Here is a 21,670-nt window from a genome sequence, read left to right on the forward strand (position 1 = left end):
GCCCAGCTCGATACTGATCTCTTGCAGCTGGCGGCTAATTGGTCATGGGCAGCCGAAGAATCGCTCGGTTGGTGTCCACCAAGAACCCCAAAAAACCCTATCTCCTGAGATGGGGAGAGAACGGATTTCCCGTGATTTATGAGGAGTCCCAGATCCTGAAGCGATCCGACCATCCAGGAGGCGTGTTAGTTCGTCAGGCGAGGAGAACGAGCCATTAAGAGTAAGTCGTGCAAGTAGATGATCCACCTCACCCCTGTTCCACAGGGTTCAGTAATTTGGTGAGATTTCACAAGTTAACATTGGGCGATAACCGCCCCACTTTTCCCTGACCAGGAAGATGTTGCTGAGGAAAAACCCGGAGGGAACGGGTCCACCTCTATTATTGCTTGTTTGGTCCAAGGTCTTGCAACTCATTGGCTATTAGGACGGTGAACAAGTTAGAAAACCCGAATGGGATGGGGGATCAAGTCCATGTCTGGTGATCCCGAAAAACATGCCATCGGCGGCCGATCCGGGTTCTGATTCGGTCAGGTGGGACAGCTGGGGACAAGCTTCCTTAGGATTGAGCGGCGGTGTTCTGTCGAACACGTAGTGTACGCGCATCCCAGGAGGCAAACTGCCCGTTGGGCCCAGCCCCTAAATTGGGCTAGGTCAACCGGCTGTACAGAGGCGGTAGCCTGCTCACTAAGGCGTAGAGTATGGTGATAGGTCCAAAAGAAACTAAGACCCTGTCCTGTGTGGTCCTAAAAAGGCCCTCTCTATTCCCTTCTAGAAATACTTCCCGTGCTTGGTGAGATACCTCAAGAGTATGGGTCCACCTCGGGAGTGTGCACGACCTTATTTGGCAATGGAAGGGCGGGCATTCCGCCTTCAACTTGCACCGGTTAGCTCTACCGACCGATCTCCGGGTCCAGTATTCGATAAATTGGGCCGCCTCAGGTAGGGGCGCCCAGTCACCGGAGTGCGGATGGCTAATCGCCCCTTGATCGAAAAATGGCTCTCCACGAGAGTCCAATAATGGTTCACCCTGGGACACAGGGTCGGCGTCGTCATGAAGCGCCATGTGCCCACTGCTCTCATAATCGTCCTCAGACTCAAGGTATTAGCCGTCTCGGACTCCGCGGACTACTCTAGAAGAATCCACGAATGAGTCTGGCCTAGTCCGTCCAGCGGACCGCTGCCTCTGCATGTGCATCTCCCCGAGGCTCGGGGGTCGATTGGAGTCTGGGAGGGCAGTGGGTCGGCAGTCCTGGGAGGGTACTGCCTGGGACATGTTATTTACTTCCCTTGTCAGGGAGTCGGAGGCCACATTAACGTGGCGGTGTCATTGGGACACCTAGCCCTACTTAGGGGTGGTATACCATTGCCGGATGGTCCGGACATAGGGGGGAGCAGGCGGGTTGGAACCGACGCCACGGTAGCCTGGATGGACCTACTGATCAGTTCTTGAACCTGTGCCGCACTGAGGTAGGCTCGGCCTGCCAGGACTGTGTCCACCCCGACAGGGGCGCTAACAGGGGTAAGGTCCAGTCGTCAGCCACAGGAGAAGAGTCTGCTGTCTGCGGACAGCACCGTAAAACAGCACAGTAACATGGAAAACATGTACAGGAACATGCTATAATATATTTATTTATTTGTTCATTTATATAAATATTTATTTATTTATTTATCAGATTTTGGTTTATCCATATTTTTATTAATTATTTATTCGGATAAATGAAGTATTCTATTCTAGGGAATAAATTCCCCAGAACATGAACTAAATCATATATATATATATATATATTCATTTAATTAGATGTAGATAGTTAGATAATTAATTTAATTTATTTATTTATTTATTTATTGGAGAGACCTGAACTGATGAGGTATAAATTCTAGGGAAGATTCCCCAGAAACATGAACTGAAGAGAATAAATATATTTATTTATATATCTAGAAGATTATTGAGATGATTTAATTTAATTGTGTAATTATAGGGAACAAGATGGGAAGTAAATCCTGCTAGTGAGAACGATCGCAGGTTCCTGCCTCCACACCGCTGGGTAAGACAGCTTGCGGTGGGAGGAGAGGAGAGCCTGACGAGACTTCAACTCCAGAGGCGAAGTCTCGCGAGACTACGGCCTCTGGAGTCACTATTGCGCCGAGCGTGTGAGGGACAGAGCGGTCGCTGAGACCCGCTCTTTCCCGTCCAGCTCGGAGATCAGGGGGACGCCGAGGTGACTCCCGGGAACGAGAGAGGCACCGTTGACGGCGAGAGGGGAGAGGAGCGGCCGCGGCGGAGACCCCGACTGAGCGCGCGAAGCGAGCGTGGGGAAGAAGGAGGGGAGGGACAGCTGCCCAGAGATGGCGCCTGCTGAGGGAGCGAGGGGAACAGCACTGACCCCGCACGGAGGACGCCGCAGTGTTCCGGCGCCAAGGAAGGGGGAAGCCCAAGTCAGGGAGACCTCGAGTAAAACAAATCAATGAAAGATTTCAACCATGGCTCAAACAAAACTATCTGACATCGTTCGGTGTCAGGGAAACAGATATAATAAACGCAAAATCGGGAAATACCAGGGAGAACCCCCCATATTCCACACTTCCCAAATAAAACAGTCAAAGTTTCCAACAAAACTACCTGACACCGTGACATCCGGTATCAGGGAGACAGGTATGAAAAACGTAAAATCGGGGAGAATACAAGGAGAAACCCCCAATATATATTTTAAATATATCAATCAAAGATTCAGCAAAATTACCTGACACCACATTCGGTATCAGGGACAATATATATATAAACAAATCAAAGAATAAAGTTCCATGAAGTACTTATCTTGTATGCTCTGCCATGAGCAGAAAGAAAGAGGAAGGGTCTAAGGAGGCAGCCCCTTATATACCGGCTGTCCTGCCTCATGATTGGCAGACCCAGCCTGAGGGCTGCTGGGTGTTGTAGTCTTTTCTTTTTCTTTCAGTTAAACGTTTTTCTACTTGAAATTACTGAAAAAGTTGTATTTCTGCTATGGGCATTAATAAAGAAAGATAATGCATAAGATATGAGCCTCCTGTCTGATATATAATTCATTTTATTGCTTAGATTTTCAGTTTTTTGGCTTCATACTAATTTACTATGGATTATTTTCATCAGCAAGCGGTTGACATTGCTTTGGAGTCAGAAGCTGTCCCTTCAGTAACAGTTAAGGTATGAATTATTTTTCTGAATTTGCTTATGCTCTTTATATGGTATTATGCAACACATTTTTTATGTTTGTATTACTCCATTGCTGTAATAATTTCAGGCTTTTTCGCAATTTATGCAATTGCCCTAATTCGTTGTTGTTATTGCCTTCATCACTCTCTTCCCTTTGCGATTTTTTTATGACGTTTTTTTAACAATTTGTATGTAAACCTTTTCATTTTTTTTTTGCGTTGTATTAAAACAACGCTTTGTACCCCCCCATTCAGTCACATATCAGGTATTTTCCCTAAACAAAACATATATATTTGTGTAACAATACAGTGCCTTGAAAAAGTATTCATACCCCTTGAATTTTTTCAAATTTTGTCATGTTACAACCAAAATGTATTTTATGTGATGGACCAACACAAAGTGGCACATAATTATAAAGTGGAAAAAAAATGATAAATGGTTTTTAAAATGTTTTACAAATAAATATCTGAAAGATGTGGTGTAGCTCTGGCTGTATATTTAGGGTTGTTGTCCTGCTGGAAATTGAACTTTCGCTCCAGTCTAAAGTTATTTGCGGACTCTAATGCCCTGTACACACGATGAGTTGGTCTGATGAAAACGGACCGATGGACCGTTTTCATCGGATGAACCGATCGTGTGTGGGCCCCATCGTTTTTTTTCCGAATCGGTGAAAAAAAATAGAACCTGTTTTAAATTTTTCTTATGGTTAAAAAAACGATAGAAAAAAACTATTGTCTGTGGGGAAATCCATCGGTCAAAAATCCATGCATGCTCAGAATCAAGTTGACGCATGCTTGGAAGCATTGAACTTTACTTTTCTCAGCATGTCGTAGTGTTTTACGTCACCGCTTTGGACACGATCAGATTTTTAACCGATGGTGTGTAGGCAAGACTGATGAAAGTCAGCTTCATCGGACATCTGATGAAAAAATTAATCGGTCCATTTTCATCAGACGAACCGATCGTGTAGGGCATAACAGTTTTTCTTATAAGTTTGCCTTGTATTTGGCTCCATTTATCTTCCCATCAACGCTGACCAGCTTCCCTGTCCCTGCTGAAGAAAAGTATCCCCACAACATGATGCTTCCACCACCATGTTTCACGTGGGGATGGTGTTTTCAAGATGTACAGCGTTAGTTTTCCAGCACACATTTTGGTCTCATCTGACCAGAGCACCTTTTTCCACATGTTTGCTGTGTCCCCCACATGGCTTCTCACAAACTGCAAGTGGGACTTTTTGTGGCTTTCTTTCCACAGTGGTTCTCTTCTTGTCACTCTTCCATAAAGGCCAGATATGTGGAGTGCACGACTAATAGTTGTCCTGTGGACAGATTCTCCCACCTGAGCTGTTGATCTCTGCAGCTCCTCCAGAGTTACCATGGGCCTCTTAGCTGCTTCTCTGATTAATGCTCTCCTTGCCTGGCCTGTAAATTTAGGTGGATGGCCACGTCTTGGTGGGTTTGCAGTTGTGCCATACGCTTTCCATTTTTGGATGATGGGTTGAACAGTGCTCCTTGAGATGTTCAAAGCTTTGGATATTTTTTTAGAACTTAACCCTGCTTTAAACTTCTTCAGAACTTTATCCCTGACCTGTCTGGTGTGTTCCTTGGCCTTCATGATGCTGTTTGGTCTCTATGGTTCTCTAACAAACCTCTGAGGGCTTCACAGAACAGCTGTATTTATACTGAGATTAAATTACACACAGGTAGACTTTATTTACTAATTAGGTGACTTCTGAAGGTAATTGGTTCCACTAGATTTTAGTTAGGGGTGTCCGAGTAAAGGGAGCTAAATACAAATGCACGCCACACTTTTCAAATATTAATGTGTAAAAAGAAATGGAAAACCATTTATCATTTTCTTTCCACTTTGTGTTGGTCTATCACATAAATTCCCGATAAAATACATTTAAATTTTTGGTTGTAACATGTAGGGCTGTGCAAAAAATCAATTTGATGAAAAAATCGAGTTGGTAGGTCAAATCGATTCAGATTTTGACAAAATCGATTTAAAAAAAAAATCTCCAGGACCGGTGCTGACACCGCGTCGGTCCTGAGGAGCTGCGGGCAGGAGTTTTTAGGCGAGGCCACGGATTCGGCCTAGTTCGCAAAGCCGAATGCCTCAGACTAGGCCAAAGCCGCGGCCTGACCTAAAAAATCCTGATCTTAAATCGAGTTTTTTAAAGAAAAATCGCAGATTTGTTTTAGGGGAAAAAATCGCCCAGCTCTAGTAACATGACAAAATGTGGAAAAATTCAAGGGGTATGAATACTTTTTCAAGGCACTGTATGTGTTAACAATGTTATCCATTTCGGCCCTGGCAGTGTGATGCCAACTGTATTAACTGTATGCTTTGGAGGAACCTTCAAATAAAGTTTTTTGTTTTTTTGAAAGCGACTTTTTATCAAAAACATAACTTTTGTACCTTTTAGTTAAAATCTGCATTCACGACTATAAAATTACTCAACACGCCCAGAACAAATATATTTTTTATTTTTTTATCTGAAAGCAGTTTATATTGGTCAGTAAAGTAAAAGGGTATATGAGGTGACTGTTCATGAATGGAGGCCTTTTGTAACATCGGGAATTACAAAAGGTGTTTATTTTCCACTACATAGTTGTGTGTGAAGAAGGAGATGTATATGAAGACAGATTACTGTGATAACCGGTTAACAGAAAGCTTAAATTCATGTGTATCCTGGTCTAGGATTTGATTTATTCTGGAATCTTGCTGTAATCACCAATTTAAAACCCTCTGCTTAAATCGTGTTGCTGTGCACCTTGACTAATGTCTGCACATTCTCGGGAAATAAAATACGCTCCCCTTACTTTTTCTTCTTTACAGACTGTCACTGGGGCTAGTAAGCCAAAATGTCCTGCCAAAGGTTTACCACTGATATATTCTGAAAGACTTAAATGTGCTCTGTAAATATATATTGCCTTGTAATTTACAAGATAAGGAAAGGTAATTTCATAGAAGGATTACATTTTGTTTTAGACATAGGGGTTGATTTAATAAAACTTGAGAGTGCAAAATGTGGTGCAGCTGTGCAGGGTAGCCAACCAACTTCCAACTTCAACTTGTTTAGTTAAGCTTTGACAAAAAACTTGAAGTTGATTGGTTTCTATGCAGAGCTGCACCATATTTTGCACTCTGGTTTTAGTAAATCAAGCCCAGTGTTTCTTTTTCCCAAATTGCACTCAAAGTGACTCTAAACTATGTTTTAGGCCCCTTTCAGTCGTCCGCTCCGCCTGTCCGTTATTACAAGTCCGTTAACGGACTTGTAATACATCCCTATGGGATCGCGTCCGTTAGCGGATGGAGCATCCGCTAGCGTCCGCGTCCGTCGGGATCCGGTTTTCGGACGGAAGAAAACCCTATTTTTCTTCCGTCCGGCGGAACGGAACTGATGCAGACAGACAGACGGTCCGTCTGCATCCGGTTCCCCATAGGGCAGAGCGGAGCTGAGACAGGGCGGTCCCTGCACTGTGTGCGGGGACCGCCCTATCCGCCGACAGCTCAGCGGGGATCCCCGCTGAGCCGACGGAGACACACGGAGCGGACCCAGAAACGGTCCGCTCCGTGTGAAAGAGCCCTTTAAAAAAGAAAGTTATTTTCAAGTATGTATTCTTAACTCGAAGATACCTTCTGTTGCTCTCAGCCCCCTCCAAACCTTGTGATCAGGGGCGGACTGATCATTCGGTCACTCGGGCACTGCCTGAGGGCCCCATGCCACTAGGGGGACCCATCAGGGTTGCCAAACTCAGCAAAACCAGGGACAGTATGCAAAAATCTGTCTTTTTTTACATCTGTCCCTGAAATGTCCCTTACCAACATGCTTTTGGTCTAAAAATCCCAAGAATATAGCTGCCCCGCCACTTCAGTACCTTTTCAGTGATTGCATATGTTTATTCTGTGTGTATGTATACTGTGTGTGTATACTGTGTATGTATACTGTATGTGTGTGTGTATACTGTGTGGCCCCATAATCTATTGCCTGGGGGCCCCATAATCTCCTATTGCCCAGGGGCCCCATGAGTTGTCAGTCCACCCCTGCTTGTGATCCCACTGTATGTAGCAATGTAGCCACTTTCTCTTGCTCAAGCTGGACAAGGGACCAATGCCGCGTACACAAGAACAGATTTTCCGTTGGAAAAAATCTTGGATGTTTTTTCCGATGGAATTCCGCTCAAGCTTGGCTAGCATACACGCGGTCACACCAAATTCCCACCGTCAAGAACGCGGTGACGTACACCACGGCGACAAGCCGAGAAAAATTAAGTTCAATGCTTCCGAGCATGCGTGTTTTCTCCCCGTCCGAATTTCATACAGACGAACGGATTTTCCTTTAATAATTTTTTTCGGCTGAAAAATTGAGAACCTGCTCTCTATCTAAGTCTATTGGAAATTCAGACGGAAAAAGTCAGATGGGGCATATCCGATGAAAAGTTCCCATCTGACTTTTTCCATGGGAAATTCCGACCGTGTGTGCTGCGGCCCGGTTCACACTGGTACAATATGAAAGTAGATTCCGACTTTGCTCTGCAACGAGTTTTGATTTTGAGAAAAGTTTTAAAGAAACCCCCCAAATCCAAACTAGAGGTCGACCAATATGGGTTTTTCTCTGGCCTATGCCGATATTTAGAAATCAGGGTGGCCGTTGGCTTATATATGATGCCAATTTTCAGGGCCGATATCTTAGACTGATTACATTTTTTTTGCCAGGTGGCACTTGTTGCCACTGATTGGCACTGGCAGGTGGCACTGGCAGGTGGCACTGGTTGGCCCTTACAGGTGACACTGGTTGGCACTAATTGGCACTGACAGGTGGCACTGGTTGACACTGGCAGGTGGCACTAGTTGGCACTCATTGGCAAAGGCAGGTTGCACTGATTGGCACTGGCAGGTGGCACTGGTTGGCACTGGCAATTGGCACTGATTGGCACTGGCAGGTGGCACTGGTTGGCACTGGCAGGTGGCACTGGTTGGCACTGGCGTGTGGTACTGGTTGGCACTGATTGGCATATGGCACTGATTGGCACTGGCAGGTGGCACTGAATGCAGAGAGAGACCAGCTGTCAAAATTCAGTGGTGATGTTGGGGGTGGGCCAGACCCAGGGTGGGCGGGGCCTTGCAGCTATCAATCACCAGCCAAAAATTAAGCTGCTTAAGAAAGGGGGCAGAGATGTTTGATAGCTGCTGGGTCCCCGCCACCCCGGGTCCTGCCCACCCCAGACATCACCGCTGAATTCTGACAGCTCCTCTGTCTGCATTCAGTTACAAATGTCAGTTTCGCACACTGAGCGGCAGTGGAGTGTGGGAAAGGGAAGAGTGGAGTCAGTAATCGGTCGAATTTGCACAAAAATCCGCCAATGTCGATTTCTTAAAAAAGGCCAAATATCGGCCGATATATCGGTCGATCTCTAATCCATACTAGACCCTTATCCAAGCATTCAGCCTGGCAGGCCAGGAAATGAGTGGGATGAGAAAGCCCCCCCATGTTGATGGGGACAAGGGCATCTTCCCCACAACCCTGGGCTGTAGTTGTGGGGTTGTATGAGCAGTGGGCTTATCGGATTTTGTTTAGTGTCTCTTTTAAAGACTTGTTATATATTTTAAACATCTACTGCAACATAGTTCAGTGAACATAGTTAAGCCATATCACTCCAACAAGAAACAAAAGCACCAATCATTTCTTTATTTTCTTTCTTGTTTAAGTGTAAATGCAAACTTTAGAGAAAGGATTAGAATATTTATTGGGTTTTAATTGTGGTCTGGGTGCCAGCTGGAGAGGTTTCCCCTAACTTGCTGTCCCTGTTGTCCTATTTCTTGGACAGGAAATACAATTAAGCCAACTTGTTCTCAAAAAAACAGTAATCATATGAAAATAAATGTGGGTTTCGAGAAATACCTTTAAGTAGCCCCCCAACTGTAGGATTATGGACCTTTTCATAAACAGTGGAGAAAATATTTTTCCCTTCTAGTGTCTAAATAGATTTAACTTTTTATTCTCTAGAAAATTAAGAAGTCTAACAAGGTAATGTTAATACGTTCTTAAAACTTTATTTCTCAAGTTTTTTTGCTCTGTTCCATAGTTTTTTTTAAATTAATATAGATATAAATAATATATATATATTTTTAATAAACATAGATGAAAAACTGTCTTTGAAAATGTTTTATGCTTTTCTTATTTCTAGGGTTCAGATAAATACATTTAGCTTGATTCAGAGACAGTTACGCCAGCGTATTAGTAGATACGCCGTCGTAACTCTGAATCTACGCTGTCGTAAATTTAAACGTATTCTGGAAACCAGATAGACTTAAATTAGGCTAAGATACGAGCGGCGTAAGTCTCCTACGGCGTCGTATCTTAGGGTGCATATTTACGCTGGCCGCTAGGTGACGCTTCCGTTGAGTTCGGCGTAGAATATGCAAATGACTAGATACGCCGATTCAGAAACGTACGCGCGCCCGGCGCATTTTTTTACGTCGTTTACGTAAGGCTTTTTCCGGCGTAAAGTTAGTCGAACAAATAGCTGGCCTAGCCTATGTTAAGTATGGCCGTCGTTCCCGTCGTCGAAATTTGAAAATTTTACGTTGTTTGCGTAAGTCGTCCGTGAATGGGGCTGGACGTAATTTACGTTCACGTCGAAACCAATACGTCCTTGCGGCATACTTTGGAGCAATGCACACTGGGATATGTCCACGAACGGCGCATGCGCCGTTCGTTAAAAACGTCAATCACGTCGGGTCACTAGTCATTAACATAAAACACGCCCCCCTGTTCCACATTTGAATTAGGCGCGCTTATGCCAGCCCATTTACGCTACGCCGCCGTAACTTAGGAGGCAAGTGCTTTGTGAATACAGCACTTGCCTCTCTGACTTACAGCGGCGTAGCGTATATGCGATATGCTACGCTGCCTGAAAATTAAGCCAGTCTATCTGAATCTGGCTAATTGTTTTAACATTTCTGAACAAGTAACTAAAATGTTGTACTTTTGGGTTCTTGATCCCTGAATAGTTCTGCATACGAACAAAACGGCAAGTGCAGAAGACGGTACTCTCCATTACAGTCCCATCATTTCTAGCAACTACTCAGGACCAGTTCATATTCAATTCTATTGGTGAGTAAACAAACTTGTTTCATATTCCATTTCAATGTGTAGCCTTATAATGCTGTATTCACCTTTTTTCTCAGTATTACATAATTCAAAAAGTACTACACTTGGGCCATTACCTCCCCCTTCCACTTTCTCTTACTCGCCCCTACCCTTGGCCTTCTCTGCTTTCTGTGTATTTGCACACATCATGTCCCATAGATCTCTTTTCATAGCAAACAAAGCAGGTCAAATGAAGCCTCTGCAGCATTTTATGCTCAGAAGCATACAGTATTATTGAGTAAAACTGCATTTGATTGTGAATAGTGACATTCATAAACAAAACCTGTGTACATGTGCTGCAGGTTCCTGCTATCAGTGCTGAATTTCTAGTTTTCACAGCATTAGAGTTAACAGTGGACAGTGCAGTCTTCAGTCAGACTGATAGCTTGGAGGAGGGAAGAGTAAAGCCTCATACACACGATCAGTCCATCCGATGAGAACGGTCTGAAGGACCGTTGTCATAGGTTAACCGATGAAGCTGACTGATGGTCCGTCGCGCCCACACACCATCGGTTAAAAAAACGATCGTGTCAGAACGCGGTGACGTAAAACACAACAACGTGCTGAAAAAAATGAAGTTCAATGCTTCCAAGCATGCGTCGACTTGATTCTGAGCATGCGTGGATTTTTAACCGATGGTTGTGCTTACTAACGATCGGTTTTGACCTATCAGTTAGGAATCCATCGGTTAAAATTAAAGCAAGTTGGCTTTTCTTTAACCGATGGTTAAATAACCTATGGGGCCCACACACGATCGGTTTTGACCAATGAAAACGGTCCATCAGACTGTTGTCCTCTGGTTAACCTATCGTGTGTACGAGGCCTAAGGGAATGTCTTGCTATCCTATGCGGTAGGTGCTGTGTGTTTCTAATGATGCACATAATGTAGGGAGATACAGCTCTAAAGCTGGCCATAGATGGATCTTTATTTTTTTTTCTGTTCAGCTAAGTTAGCTGATCAAAAAAAAAAAGTGATCGGATTCCCCCATCCTTACAATTGAGTTTGATGAAGGAATCCTCCACACTGTGCTATTGTATTCTGACAGTGGGACCCCTCTACTGTCAGACTACACGAATCGGCACTGCAGCTAATTGGCTGCATGCTCTGATCGCTCAAAACTTTCAAACAGACCTGTATGAAAGGAGTTGAGAACGGGAACGGCCATAGATGGATCGAAATTCAGCCAGTCCATTCTGAACCGATCAAATTTCGATCTAACCATGGCCAGCTTAATCTCTGCATACAAGGGTGGTTCCATAGGACACAGCAGCAGGAAGGAGCCACCCTGAAACAGGAAACCTGGATCACAAACCTAAAAAGAAACATAGGCAAGAATTATAAGATAAAGAAGCTGCATACTTAGTTAATGATTAAATCAGATGCTGAAAGTGTTTAGAAAATTAAGGGTTTATTATCTCTTTACAGAGCAGATAGACAGACTGCTACACTGTGTCCAAGCAATAGGGGGGGGGAATTGTGATTGACATTACAACAGTTTTAAATGCATAACAGCCTAACTGACAGGATCTTCCCCCACCATGTTACATGCGCTTGTTGGTACAATACAGTGCCATTCATTCATTCATTCTGTGCAATGGAAGTTCATTGTGCTGGCAAAAAATATGACACACTATTATTTGGCAGTGCAATGCACATTCATTGTAAGGTGCACTGGGGTGTTATTCACCATGAACCAGCACACTACAGCGCACATTAAGCGCACATTAAATGACAAAAGGTCAGTGGCGGCCCGTCCATATCCATCCGTCTGGCCCCTAATCTGCATACAGGATGCCGGACGCATTGGATTCCAATAGGGGTGGGGTTTAAGCACATGATTAGAGCCAGAGGCTCTAATAGGCTTCAAAATAGGGTGGGCTTGGGGGGGGGGAAGAGCACTGCTGTCCGATCCCATCCAGTTGTGTGACACTAGTGAATATTCGCTAGTGTCACACAAATTCTCCTCCCATCCAAACAGGAGACCCGTTTCCCAATTGGCCGAAAGGAGAAGCTATGTTGGGAGGAGGAGGGAGGAGACGCGTGGAGAGAAGACGCAGTAGGGCTTGCTGTATGCCCCTACCCCTATTGGTGGCCCTGGAGACATGCTTTACAGTTAACCCTTTCCCAGCCAGATGAAGTTGCCTCTGTGCAAGTTGAGTGCGCCACTGATGATGCAGCAGCCCAAATTGACACCTCTTGTAGCCAAGAGAGCCTGCCTATGACAGTCATTAGGTCTTGTGAGAGGCTTGATGTCATCAGACAGAAAGTCTGCCTACTGCAATGTTCTTATGCGAACATTTTGAAAAAGATTGTGGGGAGGAAGGGAAAATAAAAGAGCTACACAGTTTTTCATCACTAAGCAACAGAAACAGAAAGAGATGAGATAGAAACCAATGAGGCGCAGTGTCACTTTTTGTGATTTTTTTGGCTGTTTTGTGTAATGCTATTCATGTGTGTTGTCTGTCTGTCTGTCTTATGGATGTCATTGTTTTGTAGCTATACTTGTGTAATGTCACCCATTTGTAATATCTCTCATTTGTGCTATCATACTACTCTTGTGTTTTCATACTTGTGTGATTTTGCAGTTATATTTAGTTTGCCAACCTTTTGTAGCCATAGTTGCACATATTTCTCTTCCAATAATCATTTTTTTTTACTACAGACCAAGGCATACCTAAAACAGCAAGCATTTCGGTCTTCCTGAAGGGTAAATGTCTACCAGCAGACCTTGAAGGAAGTGCTGTGGCATCATACAGTACACCAACAGGCAAGTACCTAAAGCTGAACCAACATATTTATTGTTTAACATTTATATCAATTAGGAATAAAAAGGCAGCAAACGAAAGGTAAGAAGCCTAGAGATCGGCCAAATTGTTAATTAAGTGGTTGATAAGTTGATTTTAGAACTCTTGTTTAGCTGACCAGTCATGCAAAAACAAAACCATCACTTCAATCCAATGTGATTTTTCTTAGACTTGGTGTAGACCACCATTTGAAAGGTTGTCTTAGTCCCAACTGCATCTGCCTTCACTTGATTGTTTTGTAAAGTGCAGTGCAACAGTTCCCAAAAAGATATAGGGCCAAATCCTCAAAAGAGATACGACGGAGTAACTGCTGTTACTCCGTCGTATCCCTGGTCCTAACTATGGAACTGATCCACAGAATCAGTTTCCCATAGTTAGGGAGAAGATCCGGCATGTGTAATTGAATTACACTGCCGGATCTTAGGATGCAGTACCGCATCCACCGCTGGGGGCATTTCGTGTCGAAATGCCGCCTCGGGTATGCAAATTAGCACTTACGGAGATCCACGAAGCTTTTCAGCTTCGTTTTTTTCTCCATAAGTATTAAGTTGCATGTGTAAAATTAGGGATGCTTTTACAAGGTGTAAAGTTAGTACACCATGTAAAAGCAGACCCTTCTGTCTAGCGACGCGTTTTTTTTTTCGAATTTAATTTTTTTTTTTTCGCGCCGTATCTTTTTTTTTTCCCGACGCAACTTTATTGACCCGTCGCAATCCACAAAGCCCGGCGTAACGTAATTTCGCGATATGCACGTCGGGAAAATGACGTCACGAGAATGCGCAGTACGGCCGGCGCGGGAGCGCGCCTCATTTAAATGGGAATCACCCCCATGAAATGAGGAACGCCTTGCGCCGGCGGAATTTAAGTTACACGGCCAGAAATTTCTAGGTAAGTGCTTTGTGGATCGGGCACTTAGCTAGAAATTTTAAGGCAGTGTAACTTAAATTAGAATTTCGCCGTTACGCCGGGTCTTTGTGGATTTGGCCCATAATTCTGTTGAGATGCTTTGCATTGTGCTTAGAATAAAAACATGCACATGCCTGTGCACAGTGGGACTGATGGTTGTAGGGTTTAGTGAATTGTATAAGCAGTAGACAGTGGTCTTCTCCAGGTATGATTACAGCTCAAAAGGAGGGCTTTTAAGCTGCCATCTACAGTTGCCTTTAGCCAAAATTTACAACACAGAAACATTGGCACATGTACAGCGTGTTTCCGACTTTGACCCCACCCTTCTCCCTCTTACACTTACATACGCAGGCACTCAGCAGCACTGTTCTGGTTACCGCTATATTCCTGGAGCTCTTTGCTCAGGGAAAGAAGTCGGTCGCTGTGGAAATTGGCATTATTATTATGTGACTGATACGTAGATGAGTCTGAATATGTCCTCTCCTGTACACACTGTTTTCCATCATATCCTCCATACTCTGCTCCTGTACACACTGTTTGCCATCATATTCTCCATACTCTGCTCCTGTACACACTGTTTTCCATCATATCCTCCATACTCTGCTCCTGTACAAACTGTTTTCCATCATATCCTCCATACTCCGCTCCTGTACACACTGTTTGCCATCATATCCTCCATACTCCGCTCCTGTACACACTGTTTGCCATCATATCCTCCATACTCCGCTCCTGTACACACTGTTTGCCATCATATCTTCCATACTCCACTCCTGTACACACTGTTTGCCATCATATTCTCCATACTCCGCTCCTGTACACACTGTTTGCCATCATATCCTCCATACTCCGCTCCTGTACACACTGTTTGCCATCATATCCTTCATACTCCGCTCCTGTACACACTGTTTGCCATCATATCCTCCATACTCCGCTCCTGTACACACTGTTTTCCATCATATCCTCCATACTCCGCTCCTGTACACACTGTTTGCCATCATATCCTCCATACTCCGCTCCTGTACACACTGTTTGCCATCATATCCTCCATACTCCACTCCTGTACACACTGTTTGCCATCATATCCTCCATACTCCGCTCCTGTACAAACTGTTTTCCATCATATCCTCCATACTCCGCTCCTGTACAAACTGTTTTCCATCATATCCTCCATACTCCGCTCCTGTACACACTGTTTTCCATCATATCCTCCATACTCCTCTCCAGTACATAGCTGAACATACTGCCTGCTGGTATATTCCTATCCTGTACGTAGCTGTACGTACTGCCTGCCATCATATCCTCTATACTCCTCTCCTGTATATACTTATACATACTGCCTGCCATCATATACTCCATAGTACTGTACATAGTGGCTGCAATCATATCCTTTGCACTCCTGTCCTGCACATACTGCCTGTACACCTTTTGTGTACATACTGCCTGCTATCATATTCCCTATGCTCCTCTCCTGTACATACTGCCTGCTGATAGATTCATCTTACTTCTCTTCTGCCCATACTGCCTGCCATCATATCCTCTGCAATCCTCTTCTGCACACAATTTAGGGCTCTTTCACACGGAGCAGACCGTTTCTGGGTCCGCTCCGTGTGTCCGCCAAAGCTCAGCGGCGATCCCCGCTGAGCTGTCGGCGGATAGGTCGGTCCCCGCACACAGTGCAGGGACCGCCCTGTCTCTGCTCCGCTGTCCCCTATGGGGGACCGGATGCAGACGGACCGTCTGTCCGTCTGCATCCGGTCCGTTCCGCCGAACGGAAGAAAAATAGGGTTTCTTCCGTTCGGAAAAGCAGATCCCGACTGACGCGGACGCTAGCAGATGCTCCATCCGCTAACGGACGCGTTCCCATAGGGATTGTAATGAACGGACGAACGGTCCGCTCGTGTGAAAGGACCCTTACTCTGTCATACCTTTTGCACTGCTGTCCAGCACATAGTGAGTGAGTGAGTGAGAAACTTATATAGCGCAACACATGCAAACTGAATCGCCTCTGGGCGCTTGGTATCCATTCCCTGGGCCCTCAGAAGAGATGGGTGCGCTTGGTATCCATTCCCTGGGCCCTCAGAAGAGATGGGTCTTGATCTTTCTCCTGAAGGCCAGGTGGTTTACCTACATACTACCTGCTGTCATACCCTTGGCAAACCCAGTTTGCCTTGTGTAGCAAAACCACCTGATATTGTCAGCAAACCAGGGTAGGAAGGACGTGGCACAATGTAGTTGATCTAGTTGAGCAGGAAGTCAAAATCTAATCCTGACTCTAGAATTCTTTATCCCTTGAAAATCGTTATCATTGTTAATATAATTATTATAATGAATATTATTATTATTTTATAGACACATCTTAGGAGTTGTAGTATTTTGTTCTGATAATAGACTGACATTTGTGCAAATGATCAGGTGCATTAAACCACTTTGCGATTTTCTGGTCCCAGATACATCTTCTGCTTTGCCTGCCAAAATAAGCATAAGGAGCTTCGTGTGGGGATTCTTGGCTTTGTTTTTTCACCACCTTCCAACAAAACTAACAATCCCTCCCCTTCTCCAAGAGAAATAGAGTTATTGCTTTCAGCATCATTCTATGAAGAATTATGAGTACAGTTTCAAATTGAACACAGCAGTTTATCAGGCTGATGAGACCTGTGGTGGGTGAATGGACAACAAGCATCTTGTTTTGGCATCATATTTTCTTTTTTGGTTATGCTAAGAGTCCTACAAATGCTTCCCCTGAGTCTACAAGTTAAATCGCCTTTAATAAATATTACAAATGATAAATGCAATAAGCAGCTGTATTTGTATTTTCAGCATTCTTTAGAGTTTAAGCACTGCATGGGATGATTTAAAAACACTTCAGTGTTTATTTAGATCTGTAAATCTTAAGCCAGTTGTTAAAGAAAGCGTTAACCGAGGAAGTATGAAGACTAACTTTTGCTTATGAAAATGCCAGCCGTCTGGCTGTGATGCTGAATCAGTGGTTCCATATTCAGAAAGAAATGGATTGGGAGTTCGGATTGGGGTTGGTAGTGGATGCCTCTGTATTTCTCTGAGAGCACACCTTTGTTGAAATGCCAGCTCTAACATATACACAGATAATGATTAGGCATTGGTGCCAGTCATTACCAGGTATTTTTGATCTGATACCTGAAATGCAACCCCTGAGCCCCTGAAGCCCTGGATGTCGTCAGATTCCTGGATTTAGAGCTATCAGCGCTTAAGGAGAACGTCAAATGCATCCCACAGTGCTGTGCTTGTGCTTTTGGCAGGTTGTTATGCCTTGCATTGTTTTGTGGGGTGCTCTGGAGGCCTTACTCTGATATTCTACTGGGACTCTGGGGTCCATTGCCCTAATTTTCTACTACAAGCTGCCAAACCTAAAGGTTTTAAAATAACTGGTACCAGCTAGCACCTGGCAGTGCCTAATGTCAGCATGAGCTGTGGGGTTAATTGTAGCAGTTCCAGGGGGGAAATTATGTATATACATAGTTAGTCATAGTTAGTTAGACACAAGTCCATCCAGTTCAACCATAAAAAAACTAACAAAAATTAAATGATATCATACAATCCCATATACCCAATCTAAACCCACAGTTGATCCATAGAAAGGTGAAAAACCCCAGCAGAGCATGATCCAATTTGCTACAGCAGGGGAAAAAATTCCTTTCTGATCCCCCGAGAGGCAATCAGATTTTCCCTGGATCAGCTTTACATATAAATGTTAGTACCCAGTTATATTATGTACATTTAGGAAAGAATCCAGGCCTTTCTTAAAGCAATCTACTGAGCTGGCCAGAACCACCTCTGGAGGGAGTTTATTCCACATTTTCACAGCTCTTACTGTGAAGAAACCTTTCCGTATTTGAAGATGAAATCTATTTTCCTCTAGGCGTAAAAAGTGCCCCCTTGTCCTCTGTGTTGACCGTAAAGTGAATAACTCAACACCAAGTTCACTATGGACCCCTTATATATTTGTACATATTGATCATATACCCCCGTAATCTCCTCTTCTCAAGAGTGAATAAATTCAGTTCCTCTAATTTTTCCTCATAGCTGAGCTCCTCCATGCCTCTTATCAGTTTGGTTGCCCTTCTCTGCACTTTCTCCAGTTCCCTGATATCCTTTTTGAGAACTGGTGCCCAAAACTGAACTGCATATTCCAGATGAGGTCTTGCTAATGATTTAAACAGGGGCAAAATTATATCTTTTTTTTTTTTTTAATACTAAGATATTTAAAGAAATTAGGTATGACACGCTTCTGCTTGCTATTGAGTAGGGATAGAGAATGGGTTTTAATATGGTCTCCCAGTAAATGTGTGGCTGAATCTGAAAACTGCACTTTAAATGGTAGGAATTTGTTCATTGAGCCACCCAGCAATTTGCTTACCTATCTGAAACTCAGGTTTAAAGAGCTTTGTGCTTTGGAGTTTCCACCTGCTCCAGGTCCCCTTTGCAATAATGCATAGATATTTCCACTGGAGCTCCCAGTGAGCGTAAGAAACTGGTAGGTGAATCTACAAGAAACTTAAGTATCTTATTTTGGAACAAGCTCTGCTTTAATAAAATTTTATGATCACAACTGTTTGACATTAACTAGTTTCTTGAATAGGGTTTTCAATATCTGTTGACTTCAGCCATACAATGTGCTTTTACTATAAGCTTGTATTAGAAACTTGAGTGCCAAACTGCAAAATCATTGTATACTGGCAATGTAATATGTTTGTACTTCTGGAAGACTTATAAAATGAAATGTGTTATTACTTTTTTATGAACACAAGGTGTTCCTGGCCTTTTTTATCCAGAAGCCGATGTACGGTAGTGTTCAGTTGTGCGGCCAGTTTTATTCCACGCGGTGATCCTTTTTTAAAATTTTGTCTTAAAAGTTCAGTTTTAGTTTGTGACACCCATTCTGTGACCTGTGAATAATGTGCACAGCTTGATTTTTGTCAGCAAAATTAAGTTTAAGTTTACATTTACTTATTTATCTAGGCACTCCTTGCTAAGACACTGTAACCAAATTTAAGAGATATATTTGCTGTAAATGTTTGTTTTCAGATTTCTTTCCACTGGTTGTGTTTATGGGCATCTCTAAATAAGCAGCACGATCTATAAGGTATAAACCAGGAGTCTCCAAACTTTTTAAGCAAAGGGCCAGTTTACTGTCCTTCAGACTTTAGGGGGGCCGGATTGTGGCCAGTGGGAGTAGAAAATGCCACAGGCTTGGTGGACAGTGCAAGTAAACAAAATGACATAGCATCTGTGGACAGTAGGAGGAATAATGGTGCCCCATCATTGGTATCAGTAGAAGGAATAGTACACCATTGTTGGTATCAATGGAAGAACCGTGCCCCATTGTTGGTGTCGGTGAGATGATTAATGCCCCATCATTGTTGTCAGTGGGAGGTATAGTGACCAGTCATTGGTGTCAGTGGAAGGAATTGTGACCTGTCATTGGTGTCAGTGGGAGGAATAGTGACCCATAAGGCCCCGTACACACCATCGGATCTATCCGCTGAAAACGGTCCGCCGGACCATTTTCAGCGGACAGATCCAATGCGTCTGGCTGCCGGATTTCTGTCTGATGGTTGTACACACCATCAGACATAAATCCGCGCGTAAACAATACACGGGGCGTGGCCGTGCCGATGACGTGGGCGGCCTTGAAGTTCAAAGCATCCACGCATGCGTCGATTCAGTATGACGCATGCGGGGGATGGCGGTCGGTCGGACGTGTCCGGTGAGTCCGTACAGACGACCGAACACGTCTGACGGACAGGTTTCCAGCGGACAGATTGCTTAGCATGCTAAGCAATTTTGGTCCGCTGTAAACTGTGCGATCCACCGGACAATTGTCCGCTCGGGCCTACACACGACCGGATCGGTCCTGCTCGAACTGGTCCGTCGGACCAGTTCCAGCGGATAGATCCGGTCGTGTGTACGGGGCCTAACTGGTGTCAGTAGAGGAATATGTTCCATCTTTGATGTCAGTGGAAGGAATAGTGCCTCAGTCTTGGTGTAAGAATGGTGCCTCATCATTGGTGTCAGTAGAAGGAAATAATGCGAGAGGAACAGTGCCCCAAAGGTTGCATAAGGGCCACAGTTTGGAGACCACTGGTAAAAACTGTAGCAATTCATTTTTGTTTTGAACTAATGGTTTTTATGGCTCCCCTCAGTTAAGAGATGGAGATTTAAAAAAGCTGTACTTTATAATTATGGAGATTAAAAAAACAATCACTGACAAACCTCACATTTTGTCTCTCTACACACCTTATCTCACATACGTAGGTACACCCCTCAAATTTTTGGAAATATTTTATTATATCTTTTCATGTGACAATACTGGAGAAATTACACTTTGCTACACTATAAAGTAGTGAGTGTTCAGCTTGTATAACAGTGTAAATTTTCTGTCTCCTCAAAATAAATCAACACACAGCCATTAATGTCTAAACCACTGGCAACAAAAGTGAGTACACAAAATTTCCAATTTGGGCCCAATTAGCCATTTTCCCTCCCCATGTGACACATTAGTGTTACAAGGTCTCAGGTGTGAATGGGGAACAGGTGTGTTAAATTTGGTGTTATCACTCTCTCTCTCATACTGGTTACTAAAAATTCAAAATGGAACCTCATGGCAAAGAACTCTGAGGATCTGAAAAAAATAAGAATTGTTGACCTACAGAAAGATGGCCTAGGCCAGGGATATGCAAATAGCGGACCTCCAGCTGTTGCAAAACTACAAGTCCCATCATGCTTCTGACTCTGGTGTCATGCTTGTGGCTGTCAGAGTTTTGCTATGCCTCATGGGAATTGTAGTTCTGCAACAGCTGGAGGTCCGCTAATTGCATATCCCCGGCCTAGGCTAAAGAAGCTGAGGGTAAAGGTGATTGATTGGCCAAGCATGTCTCCAGACCTAAACCCTATTGAGCATCTGTGGGGCATCCTTAAACAAAAGGTGGAGGAGCGCAAGGTCTCTAACATCCACCAGCTCTGTGATGTCGTCATAGAGGAGTGGAAGAGGACTCCAGTGGCAACCTGTTAAGCTCTGGTGAACTCCATGCCCAAGAGATTCACTATATATGTACATGTGCTGTTTATTTATTTTGTTGTGTATACTATTTTCTATATTTTGCATATATAGACATTTATGTATTTACACCGTAACATTGGTTACGTTTGTGGTTTATGATTTATATTTATGACGCATATTCACTTAATTTGGACCATTTAGTGGTCTTCTGAGGCTAATCTTCGTTTATGCATTCAGTGCATTCTGATCTGATCACATTATTTCCCTTCCTCTTTCTTCACGATCCCCGCTCCTTTGTTACACAGGGCAGACACCATCACTTTTTTCATGCCCAAGAGTGTTAAGGCAGTGCTGGAAAATAATGGTGGCCATATAAAATTTTGACACTTTGGGCCCAATTTGGACATTTTCACTTAGGGGTGTACTAACTTTTGTTGCCAGCAGTTTAGAAATTAATGGCTGTGTGTTGAATTGTTTTGAGGGGACAGCAAATTTACACTGTTGTACAAGCTGTCCACTCACTACATTGTAGCAAAGTGTTATTTCTTCAGTGTTGTCACATGAAAAGATA

At 43.7% G+C, this 21,670-nt stretch overlaps 1 protein-coding gene across 3 annotated transcripts in view; it reads left to right on the forward strand.

Moving 5' to 3' along the window:
• Positions 1–21,670, forward strand: part of BBS9 (Bardet-Biedl syndrome 9) — a 514,138-nt gene that overhangs the window by 235,460 nt on the left and 257,008 nt on the right. For all 3 annotated transcript variants that reach the window (XM_040353183.1, XM_040353182.1, XM_040353184.1), the window contains exons 13-15: positions 3,128–3,181; positions 10,214–10,316; positions 13,016–13,120. In XM_040353183.1, the coding sequence (XP_040209117.1) occupies positions 3,128–3,181; positions 10,214–10,316; positions 13,016–13,120 (262 nt within the window). The remainder of the gene's footprint in view (positions 1–3,127; positions 3,182–10,213; positions 10,317–13,015; positions 13,121–21,670) is intronic.

The sequence above is a fragment of the Rana temporaria genome, chromosome 5, assembly GCF_905171775.1.
Source record: "Rana temporaria chromosome 5, aRanTem1.1, whole genome shotgun sequence".
Taxonomy (NCBI): Eukaryota; Metazoa; Chordata; class Amphibia; order Anura; family Ranidae; genus Rana; species Rana temporaria.